We start from the raw sequence: 12358 nt of genomic DNA, 5'->3' as shown, positions 1-12358 counted from the left end.
GAATGATGCAGAAAACCTGGAAATGGATCTGGTCCAGGATTGAAAACATTTGCTAACAAATAGCAAATGACTTTTAGGACATCCATTCCAAGTTTGCTGGATCACACAGGTTTACTGATGAAAGTATATCCTCTCCAGCCTTGGAAAGCTTTATTAAATAAGGCCTAGTTTGTTTAGACCAGTGTTTCTCAGCTAGGGTTCCTACAGGTTGCTAGGGGCTACATGAGCCAAGACAAGCTTTAGGATTTAAATACAGTAAAATAACTGTATATAACTGAATATATTATAACAGTCTATAACAGTATATTACCTATAGTGACACTCCATATGTAAATTTTTAGATAGATATGAAATGTCCACCTTGGACCCTGACTTCAGCTGCTTTGCCTAGTTTTCAGTGATGTAATTCAATCTTTCCTTAATAATAAGTTCCAGAACTTATATTTGAGGTATTTGACCCCCTTCCCTCCCATGGCCACAACTAAAGTGCAACCTTACCATTGTGATATATGACACATGTATGTGTGGAACGGCAGGCAAGGAAACAATTATCTGTCAAGTTCTGACACTAACCTTTTTAGTAATAATAGCTGGTAAGCAGTCCGCTATTTCTGCAGATCAAGGTGAATACACTGCATTCTTGGACTAGCAGTAGTGCTTGTACTCACCCTTACATGTATTAATATCAGCCAGATTATCAGGTAATTATGCTCAAAAACAGAATGGTTGTTGGTCACATTTGTTCAGATTTGTGGGAAAACTTAATTTCATGGGGTTTCATACACAAAGACATGGTTCTGCATTTACAAATTTACACAGATGCAGATATGGTTAGTTCCACGCTAATGTTCACATTCCCAGATCAACTTTTAACTGTTAAGAGTATAAAACCACATTTTTTGCCTTAAAATATAACCAAAGGTAACAGGGCAGCTGTAACAGAACCGCAACAGGACCTATTTGTGAAAGTAGATTTGGTAAAGTTTAACAGTTTCTCTTGTTTTTTATGACTTGCCTGTTGATCTGTGATGAGTAGGCGTTCAATACATTGGTATGAACATACCACCTACACAGATACTAATTTGGGGCAGCAAAAAAGGCTTGAAAAATAATTATGTAGCAAGCAGGAGAGGATAAAAACTGCGAAAAATGTTAGTGTGGACCTAGCTAGGCAACCTGCACCATTTGGTTTTCAATTTCTTTTTATTAAATTTAATTACAAAAAAACACATACAATATACTAGGTCATTCAAGATAAGAGAACCTGCACCATTTGGCTGAATGATTGATCTTTATTTTGACGGAACTGCACTGCATCATATAAGTAAACATTTTAATAAGAAAGACAGCAGTCTATTAACTATGCAATTAGTCTATTTGGCTAACAAGGCAGGTGAGGTGAAATTATTATTATTATTATCTTTGTTTTTACACGTGACAAGGTAATTCAGGACACTGGAGTCCTGAATTAATTTTTCCACCAAAGGCAGTATCACCATGTTGTTTTGATGTACTCTCATACATAAAAAATACTGGTAGATTGGTATGGTCACATGATATTGTGTATTTATATGCATTGGAGCTGCATTTCTTTGGTAAATATATTATTCTAGGTTTTATAGTAGACAACTCTTTTATGTTAAGTAAAATGGGTTACCTACTTCAGGCATCCCGGGAGGCTATTGGGAGCTCCTTCTGCTCATGCTCGAGCATCTTAGACCTGCGCAGAAGGAGCCTTATGTGGGAAAAAAATTTGCCGATCCCACGTATGCGTAGTGAGATCGGCTTTTTTTTTTTTCCAACCAATGTCACCCGATCTTGGGCCTGGGTCGGGTGACGTGGGAAGAAGAACAGGAAGAAGAGATGAAGATGGCGGTGCGCCGGCTCGCGGGTGGATGCTAGTACGACGCGGGACACGATGGAAGAGACCTCCGGTTGGATCGGGCTGCCCTGCGGGATTGAATGTAAGACTATTTTTTTTTTGTTTTAGGCAGTTTTGGGTTTAGTTCCTCTTTAACAATAATAACAAAAAAAAGTAGGTTGTAATATAACAAAAAGTATAAATAACCATCTTAGTTGTTCCCTTATGTTTTTTTGAATATAAAGATGGGTGTGTTTTGTTATAGTTTTAGGACTACAGAACAGCAATTCTTGTGTTAGGACAAGAGGGGGGACTTGTTCTCAAGTCCCAGCTCACTTCCTGACCAAAGGTAACAGTGATCTCCTAATATAGTACAGTAAAGGAGTGTTATCATCCCAGGATGCAGCCATTGCATGTAAGTACTTGTTAGGCAACAAATATATATTACATTTTTGTAAAGTTTAGATACACTTTAATTCTTTTTTAATAATAGACTTTTAGGTTGTAAAAAATAATATTAATAATAATAATAAATATGAGAACAGCCCTAAAAAATCAATTCAAACAGACCAAAAAGCAGTTTTACTACATAGTTAATGGTAGACCTGAAGGAGATTTCGCACCCCATCACACTCCGCCAGTGAACGTGTGTTGCAGCATGTTGCATTTCAGTGCCGTGCCCTTCCAAAAGTAGTACACCCACCTACTGCATGTACCTACTACCATGTACCTCCAGCCTTAAGTACTCTGTGCTTGAATATCAGTGTGATGGTAAATTCCCTGTATATAGTTTTAAAACAATATTCTCTATTTTTTTTATAAGACCAGAATTTTTCATTGTTCTATTTAGTCATTTACTTTCGCTATTTTTATATCTTTGCATAAAGGATAACATTGACTAGAAAATTGATGGAAAATCAAACTTTCAGAAGACTGGGAGTAAGCGACTTTACGCAGCGTCTGCAGAGATTGATAGATATTTGCAGAGAGCACCAATAAATCTTTGTTGCTGCACACAGGCAGCTCTGCTGTAACAGAGTTCTGGCCTCCGGGAGCAAACTCCCCCAAACACTGGCAGACTGAAGGTGCACAATTGATCTGTTCTTCTTCTTCTCAGTGGAGTTGTCACAGGAAATAATGGTTATTGTTCTGTCCTGGGAAAGATAAATGGCTCCTGGCTAAAAAAGAGAGTTAATGGAGTCCCAGGGAGAAAACACTTCATGTTTATGTGAGAGAAATATCTTCTACGCTATGATAGTGTTCGATGATCACTCAGCGGGCTGTTCAACTATCCCTTGAATGTTGATTTGGAAGTGTGTATCAAGGAAAATGTACTGCAGTACTGCCTTCTGTCCCAAGACAACCATACTATTTTAGTTCGGCTGCAAGCAAATTTTGTAAGAGTGTAGACTTTTGCTAATGAAGTCACTCAAGTGTATAATGAGGGGGGCAGTAAGTGTAGATACCAGGGTATATAAAGATGGTAGATGGAGCCTAATATCCAGCTGGAATAAAAGAAGAAAGCAAAAAAGGATATATTTTACCAAAAATGAATACACCACCCTAACGAATATGTGGGCATTGTTATTCCCAGGAACCTTTCTTAGGTCTATTCTCTGTACTTCCTAAGCTTAGTTACAGAAATTACAGATGGATCTCCAAAACTAGATGCCTTGAAACTTTACTTGAAACTATCTTGAAACTTCCTTATCATCCTTACCATTGTAATTTATTGGATAGGGCCCAGCATTTTATTTTATTTTTTAGTTCCAATGGTGATGTGGGAACTAAGTCTTACAGTCTGGATTTCTTTTCAGGGCTTTTCAGGTCCCACTTTATTCTATCCTCTATACAGTACATCTGACACATTCATTTTTTTATACTTCCTCCCTTTGAGTCACTGGGCCTGATTTATTAAACTTCTTCAAGGCTGGGTGATCCAGCAAAGCTTTGCTGGATCACCCAGGTTCGCTGATGAATGTGTAACTTCCCCTGCCATGGAAAGTTTTAATAAATCAGACCTACTGAATGCTCTCAGCGATAGATAGATAGATAGATAGATAGATAGATAAATAGATACATAGATAGATAGACTTTCAAACACACTCCCTAACACATAGACCTGATTTGTAGCACCTTTTAAGAAGTGGGATATAAGATTAAGGGAAATAACCATTCAAGGAAAAAAATCAGGAAATAACATTGATCCATCCTTTTTTCTGCTAAAGGGGTAAAGGAAATCCATATTGATTTATCTATTCAATGCCCCCAGGGCTTACATCACTTGGTACTGGAAGAAGCCAATACCTCCGACAATCCGTTTATGTGTTAGAACAAACAAAATCATGTTGATGGACCTCCAGCCTATACCATAAACTGGCCTCTTTTTATCACACCTAGTTGTATTGGTATAAGAGTTCCGTAAATCAAAGGGGTCTAGGACCCTTTTGGGTGTCCCAGAAGTGACCCCCAAATGAATGCCCTTGGTATTTTGTGAGGACTTTTTTTTCTTCATGTTTTTCTTTCTCCTAGTGTGCCTCCCGTTCCCCTTTATTTTTCTGTCTCTGTTCCTATTTGCTATTTTTCACTATTTTATCTATGAAAATGGAAAACAGACAGGGTTGTACTTCTTATCATGAACTGGAAAATCTTAATTGCTACAAACTACCAGTTTCATTGTTGACAGTGATGGCTTATTTAGTCTTTAGTCTGTTATGGTTTCCATGTACAAGATAATCTTGTCTTTGTTTATTTAATGACTACTGGGCTGTGTCTCACACTTGCTATTAATTGTGCCTTATCTTCCAGTCTTCCGCTTGTTCTTACATAAGGATTTTCTTAACAATGAATTTTTAATAAAATAAATACACAAAAATGAATAAACAAGTTAGTTTTCGCAACTATTTTCCTTGCTTTTCAAAATATTCGTATAATTTAGGCTGAATGAAAGATTTAATGCAAAATAATAATATTAATGCAAAATAATAATAATACTTTTTAATAATGAAATAATACATTTTTATTATAGAAGTGTATATATCCACTCCAAGAGGCAGAACTGAGGTGGAAAGGACAGAGGGGCATTATATGTAAATGTAATAAGGGAAATGTCATATCATTAACATGTCACTTTATAGATCACCAGATAGTGTTCACCACCACGGGGAACAATAAAGGCCACAACAAGATCAGTGTTTTTTTTTTTTTTTTTTTCCAAACACCCTGTTTACCACTTTAAAAGTGGGGAATAGTTGCTTTAGTCAAGTGATTGGAGCTACTGATCACCATTTAACCATGTCTTAGGTAAATGTTCATATTTCAGGCTCTGTGGGATAACTCTGCATTACCTATAGGAATGCCTTACTGAAACTAATAAAAAAATGCTACTAACTAATGCTAAAGGCTTACCAGTATGAATCTTACAGTGCCATTGTTACATGTATAACATGCAATGAGAGTATTATGTGTAATAATTTCCAGTCTTCATTTATATTTTCATGCTAATTTCTCCTGCAAAAATGACAGTGAAAGGGCAATCCATAATGCTACAAGGGGTGCTTGAGTAGTTGTTTTAACATATTGATGACCATTGTATTGTAAAAATATTTCTGCAGACACAATAGGGTTGAATGACTGAAGGAGAAAAAGTTCACTTTACCCAATTTCACTTTTTCTTGCCACGCGTCTACAGTTCCAGTAGGCATAGATAGAATATAATATCATGAAAACAATGTATGCATAAACATAAAGGAATAACATAAATAGAATATTATTTTAAAATGATTTATTTGTTAATTTTTACAGTAAGGAATATTCTTACGTAACTAAATTACATTTTCTTTTTACTCTTGCAGGCACTTTGACCTCAGTATGAAGACTTGGATAAAACAATGAGAATACAATGATACCGCACACATCCCAAGTGCATCCTGCTCCTAGATATACTGGCTGTTCTGGTGACATGTCAAGGTGATATTTTCAGAACTGCAAATTTCTCCCTTTGGGAGTGGGCTTGGAGGTGGATCCTGCCTCCTGGTCCTTCATTGTGATTGGTAAACAGTGACATCATGCAGTAGCTCCCATGAAGAGGACACCACTGAGCTGAGATGGTTTTGCACACTTCCCCCTTTCCCAGTAGCTTCCTTTCATTCCTCCACTCCCTGTCCTGGGCATTGATTTTCCCTTGTTTCTGGCTTGGAGATCGTCTCCTGGCCTCCTTCTTGCCTACCACCTATGAAAAGCGTCAGAGAGCTGATGACCCTTGTTACTTCCAAGCACTTTGCATTATTATCACTACTCCAATTTACTTGGCATTGCTAGTTTCTTCTCTTCCCTTTGCTCTTATTGGCTTTTTGGTATGGTCACCTCTTCAAGCTGTTCGTAGACCTTACATCTATTCCCGCCTGCAGGATAAGGCCAGGGCCACTGGAGCAACCTTGTTGACAGAATGGAGAGGCACAGGAAGTGTTAATAGCTTCTGTTTTGGATCTGCCAATGTCTGTCTGTTACCTGATTCACTTGCAAGGTTTACAAACCTCTTCAACACTCAGGCACGGGCTAAAGAGATTGGCAGAAGAATACGAAATGGGGCCAGTAGACCTCAAATCAAGATATACATAGATTCTCCTACCAACACCTCAATTAGTGCTGCAAGTTTCAGTAGTCTTGTGTCCCCACAAGGGACTGATGTTACCCACCGAGCAGTAAACATGGGCATGAAGAGAACAACATCTATGGAATACAAAGGAGACAATGTTGGGGAAAACAGCAGTGAAGAAGGTCGTGATGGGAAGAATGGAGGGGACATGGGTGAAGGGGAAGACAGTCCTTGTATTATTCGCATCAGTGGGGATGACAGTGGTCACATATCGGACAATGATCCTGATGCCATGGTTGGACACGTGAATGTGGCATGCTTGGCTGACGCAGAGCCAGACTTCCAGAAAAGCCCAACCTCTAACCACAAGCACAGGGAGGGGGATGGTGGGAGCCTGGACAGCTGTACCACCTCTCGTGAGTCTTTAGTCAAGGCAAGGGTGGCAGATGGAACTACTGACCAAAGTGGCATTAACAACAAACTCCTTTACAAGGCATCCATCATTAAGAAAGCTGCAGCTCGCAAAAAAAAGCATGCAGATGATATATTAGACCATGAAATATCTGCCTTCTTCCCAGCCAACCTGGACTTCCTGTGCCTGCAGGAAGTGTTTGATAAACGAGCTGCAGAGAAGTTGAAAGAACAGCTACACTACTATTTTGAATACATTCTGTATGACGTGGGGGTATATAGCTTTTATGGCTGCTGTGGCTTTAAGTTCCTAAACAGTGGACTTATGATTGCTAGCCGATACCCCATACTGGACGCTACCTATCACTGTTATCCCAATGGGAGAGGATCAGATGCGCTGGCCGCCAAGGGAGCTTTGTTTGTCAAGGTTAGTAACTGGTATGTTTTATTTAAGCTATATAGTTTGGCTTCATGCTTAAAAGTACATTGGAAAATAATCTGTAATGCAGTAGTTGTCAAACTACTAGATGTTCAGGGCCAGTTATGCTGCCCTTAGTGCTTTTAAAGGAAACTTTATTTTTTTAAAACTGCAAACTATAGGTAGATATGTAATATAGGCACCTACTGTGGTTACCGCATGTGTATTCAAATACTTTGTAAAGTTCCCAAAGTTTGGCTTGGCCCATCACTTTCCATCTTGCATTCCTTATCATTGGTCAGTCCTTGTGATTTAAATTTTCCCTTACGAATAATAAGGTGCACAAGGTGGAGAAGGAAGTACAGTTGTAGGAAAAGAAGTCTCCTGGCTTTAGGACCAGTGGGGATTTTTTTTTACCGTACATGCAAGTAGCATGTCTCAAGCAGTACCTGAAGGTAACCTGTCAGGATAGACATTTGAAAGATGCCATTGTTGACTTAGACGCGCATGTTCATCTTTTGTTCACTGGTGATAAGCTACTATAGTGGAACAAGCACCTGCAAATCAGTTCTGCTAAAAAAAAACACTGTAAAAATGATGGGGATAAAAGCCCTGGAGCATTTTTCCTAAAAAAACAAGTCAGCTGTGGCAGCTCCCATATATCTGTCTCGACAAGTTGCTTTTAAATAGGAATTCACCTTTATATCATGTTTTCAAACTATACCTATGTGCCAAAACTTCCTCTTTGTAATGTCTTTGATAAACTGCACAAATATTTATTATTGTTATATGCAACCTTAACACCATCTATCTTTAACTATTCTAAAGCTATTCAAGTTTACTTCTGTTTTATAAAAGACAATAATAGACTTGGTAAGGTGTTTATTGGGTTTTGTGGTGATTTGCCACAAAACATAAAAAGAAAGTAAATTATGCTCAGTTACAGTGAGTGATAAAAATATGTGGAACATGGCATTGTGTTTTTGACAAAGAGGTTCAAACTACAGGGTTCTCCCCAGGCCCTTTTAGTTGGGCGCACCACCCGGCACTTTTCAGCACCCACCCGGCTGTTTTTGGGTGGTTACTAAAGAGTTTGGTCACAATACAGTGGCTGCCACCCGCCTACAATTTCTTCCCACCCGGCTTAAAAAAATTTCTGGGTTGAGCACTGAAACTAGGTATGGAAAAATGTACAAATCAAGAGGTTTGAGTATGTATGAAGAAATCTATTATCTATATATTCTTTTTACTGCATCTTTTACAGGTTCAATAACTCAGAGCTCAGCATTTCCCTTTTCAGTCCTCCATTTTTCCAGTATATACATATTACTGAATGACATGTGTGCCTCAATGTACTTTATCCAAGCTGTCTGACTATGCTAGGCTGCAAGGGCAGGTCAGAGTAACCCAGGGGTACTTTATGTCATCCTATTTGTGTTGGGTTATATAGCCATTACATTGTGCATGGTTTGCATCAGACTGTGGGACGCCACGCTATGTGGCGTAAGTGGAATAGACATTTACAGATAGGTCTTTATTTTGATGCATGTACCTTCTAAATAGATCTGAATACATTCATTATCTCACTTTATGAAGGTGAAGGTTAAGAGACTTATATATCAAATCTTTCCATGAAGCATTTTACAGTCTGATGAGCGTCATTGATCACCAGCATTATTTTCAATGTAACGTTTTGATTTTGAGTGTCATTACCTTTTTCTTGGCAGTTAAACAAAAGCTGTCTTTTGAGTATAAAAGGAACCTGTGTGAGGTATAAAAGCATTTTGGACCATAGATGAAAAAAGAATAGGGAAGCAACTATAATCATTATTGAAATACATTTTTGAACAAAAGATTTGGATTTCAAATGGTATAATTCTTCTGTTACAAGAAGTTTGTATGTTCCCTCCCTTAGAAAATGCAGCAAAGAAAGACGGCAGCCTGCTGGATTTGAGCAGTCTTTGGAACCTTAGCAGAAAGCTACTCTTGAGTAATATTAGAATGAGTGAAAGATTTAGCTCCCATTATTTACATTTGTCCTAAATATCAGTGTTTGAAGTAAAAAGGAAAAATAATGGTCCTAGCCATCCTCAACCAGTCTAAAGCCATTCATACATTGTCTACATTCATTTGTATTACCACACACAACAAGGGATGCACAGTCTGTTCTTTAGTGTTAATTCTCCATATTCCAGAAAGCAAAATGATCACCAATCAATCTTTTAGTTATTGAAGAAAAATGTAATATTCATTTTAATAAAAATGATTAATATATAATTTTCGGTTGCGCCATACAGTCCAAAAATTGCACAAATAATCATAAATTGGAATAAAGATGTATACACACATTCATACAAACTGTGGGGAAGATACAAATACTACACAAATGGCAGCTTGCCTAGTATATATTACAATATGATATATATCTATCTGTATATTTAAATATATTTATTTATATATAAAATAGAATAATATATATATATATATGTAATATATATTCAAATGGATTGCTTGATTGAATAGGAAAATTTACTTGTGTTTAGTATGCTATAAAGTTTTTTTGCCCCAAAAATCAGTGACATAGCAGAGGCTGCACATGTAGTTTACACCCTTATTTATTGCTATGGGGAATGTGTATGCTTAGGAGATTACAAACTCTCCAAGTGATTAAATTTAGAAGAGCCTATGCCCAGGCCTAGTCTTTGACAAGCTGTTGTAAGGCCAATAATTTGCCAAATCAGTGGCAGGACATTATGGGGTTGAGGTGGGCTGGTGTTGTGGGTTAGGGTGGGCTGTCATCAAAAAATGGTGCAAATCCCTTTCAATTAAATATGTGGTTTGTGTGTATCTGTAGCTGTTAAATAGCAGTTAATGATGTGCTATGTTTAAACAATTATATTTTTAGTAATACTTATTTCATATATTTTAATTTTAAAAATATATAAAAGGGCTAGTGTTCATTGAGTAGAGAAATCAGGTTATGTCCTTCAGTCTACTGAGGCTGAAAGCATTTGTCTGTTACTATTACCATCATTTTATTTTTGTACAGTTTAAAATGCTCATGTTTCTAAAAGGAAATTATACTGACATTAAAATATTTTTTAGTATTGTATAAATAATTATTAGAAAAACTATATTTATATTTTTAAAAAATCATATAAAATCATACAAACAATTTAAAAATTCTGAAAGCCCAGTTCTTCTGGCGGAAGGTAGAGGAAAGGTGTATTTACTATATATTATGCTTACTAGCTCTTTACTAAATACTATTTGTTTTCTTTGTGTTGTCCATAGTACTGAAAAGTAGAAAATTAGGACTATCCACAGCAAATTAATAAATTACTTTCCAGATTTAATGCAGAGCAGACTCAACTGCAATATTTACAGGCAAAAAATAATGATATTTGCTTAAATGTTTTAGTTATGGTATTAGGTGTTTTTATTCCTTAACATAATATTTATTTAACATTTTATGTAATCATCAATCAAATAGGGCAAAATACATAATAAAAACCATGGAAGCCAAGACAACCTAAACATTCATATTTTGATGTATGTCTGCCATTTTGTTAGGTCTGGGTCTGTATTACCTCTGTGGTCTGTGGTACATCACATCAGAATGGCTGTAAGTGGAGTATTGCACTACGAGGAGTAGCTGGTAGTCTTAAAATAGGTATGCATCCTGACAAGGCATGCCTTGAATGTTACCCTACATCTTACTCTATGGTCATTTTATTCTGGCTCAAAAGATTTTGGAACCAGATACTATGTAAGAGTACACAATCTGTTTAGTTTTTTTAAGCACCTTGCTGTAGCCCTAGTATTGGCAAGCAATGGTATTTTACCGGTTGTGTTGATAGGTCTTTCATCACAGTGTTTGATGGGCGTTTGAAATGCAAGACAAAAGACAAAATCCTAATTGACTATAATTTGGCAGTACACATAGCTTTCCAGAGGCTGCATTTGAGTTTCTTTGCATTTCCGTACCCACAACTAATACTATTCAGGTCAATAGTAATTCTGACCTGCAGACAAAACTGATCAAACCCAGAGTTTCAGTGTTGGTCCTTAGCCCTGTGGAGTCTTTGTAATGAACCTGTTTTACTAAGTAACCATAGGTCATTGAATGAAGGCTTGGTTGCTCGGCTTAAAGCGGAATTAAAGTGAAAAATAAAATAAATCACACTTAGCTTTAATCCTGCAGATACCTCAATTCCCTTAGTGGAAAAAATGCCCCTTCTGCACATGCCCAATCTTGGCACAGAGCAGCCAAGAGCCTCCCGGGATGCGTGACGTAGATATCCAGGGAGGCTCTGCACTCCCATTCAGTGGCAATCAAGACCTAAAGGGGCAGTGCTGCACCCAATCCCACCTAAAAAAGGTGTTGCACTTTAATTATTTAAAACTATTTTTTAACCTTTATATATAAGGGTTATCTACCCTTTTATGTAAAGTAAAAATGTTGAGTTTAGGTCTGCTAATCTTAGGCCCTGAGAGAGTACTATGAATCCTCCACCACATTGGTGGCTTTGTCTTGGTCATTTTGACCATGGTACAGATATACAGGCTTTATTTGCTAATAAGCTATATTTTCATGTATGAGTACTACTGCTGGATGTTGTAGGTTCACGGGAGAATATCAGTACAAATGAATGTCTTCTAAAAAGCCTAACCATTGTAAAGTGCCATACAAATGGAGAGCTAATATAAAAAAATTTTCGGCCTTAGAAGTAAATATACCATTGCAGATGAATAAATACAACAAAATCCCCAATCAAATATGAAGTAATAGTTGAGTTTCAGTCTTAACTTCCAGCCCACCTTTGTAAATATATCCGGAGAGACTCTGGAGGGGGTCTCAGATGTGAGCCATGTGAAGGTCTTTAAATACCACAGATAGATGTCCTACAGTGATTTTGGTGTAAAGCCCACATGCTCATTGATTGTTTTTTTTCTCCAGAAAGAGAAGAGATGTTCTTCAAAGGAAGTTGAAGCTTTAGAATTGCCAGTGGGTGGCATATGGCATCACAGAATTGCTAAGGGTCACACATTCAGAAGTATTTCCTTTACC

At 37.3% G+C, this 12358-nt stretch overlaps 1 protein-coding gene across 1 annotated transcript in view; it reads left to right on the top strand.

Annotated features, from left to right (window-relative positions):
* The window catches only part of SMPD3 (sphingomyelin phosphodiesterase 3), a 116747-nt gene that overhangs the window by 90927 nt on the left and 13462 nt on the right, over window positions 1-12358 (top strand). The window contains exon 3 of the mRNA XM_072422879.1: window positions 5716-7296. Coding sequence (XP_072278980.1) covers window positions 5968-7296 — 1329 coding nt within the window. The 5' untranslated portion in view covers window positions 5716-5967. The remainder of the gene's footprint in view (window positions 1-5715; window positions 7297-12358) is intronic.

Source organism: Pyxicephalus adspersus, chromosome 9 (genome assembly GCF_032062135.1).
Source record: "Pyxicephalus adspersus chromosome 9, UCB_Pads_2.0, whole genome shotgun sequence".
Lineage (NCBI taxonomy): Eukaryota > Metazoa > Chordata > Amphibia > Anura > Pyxicephalidae > Pyxicephalus > Pyxicephalus adspersus.
Note: the sequence above shows the minus strand (reverse complement) of the source record. Positions and strands in the feature narration are given on the sequence as shown.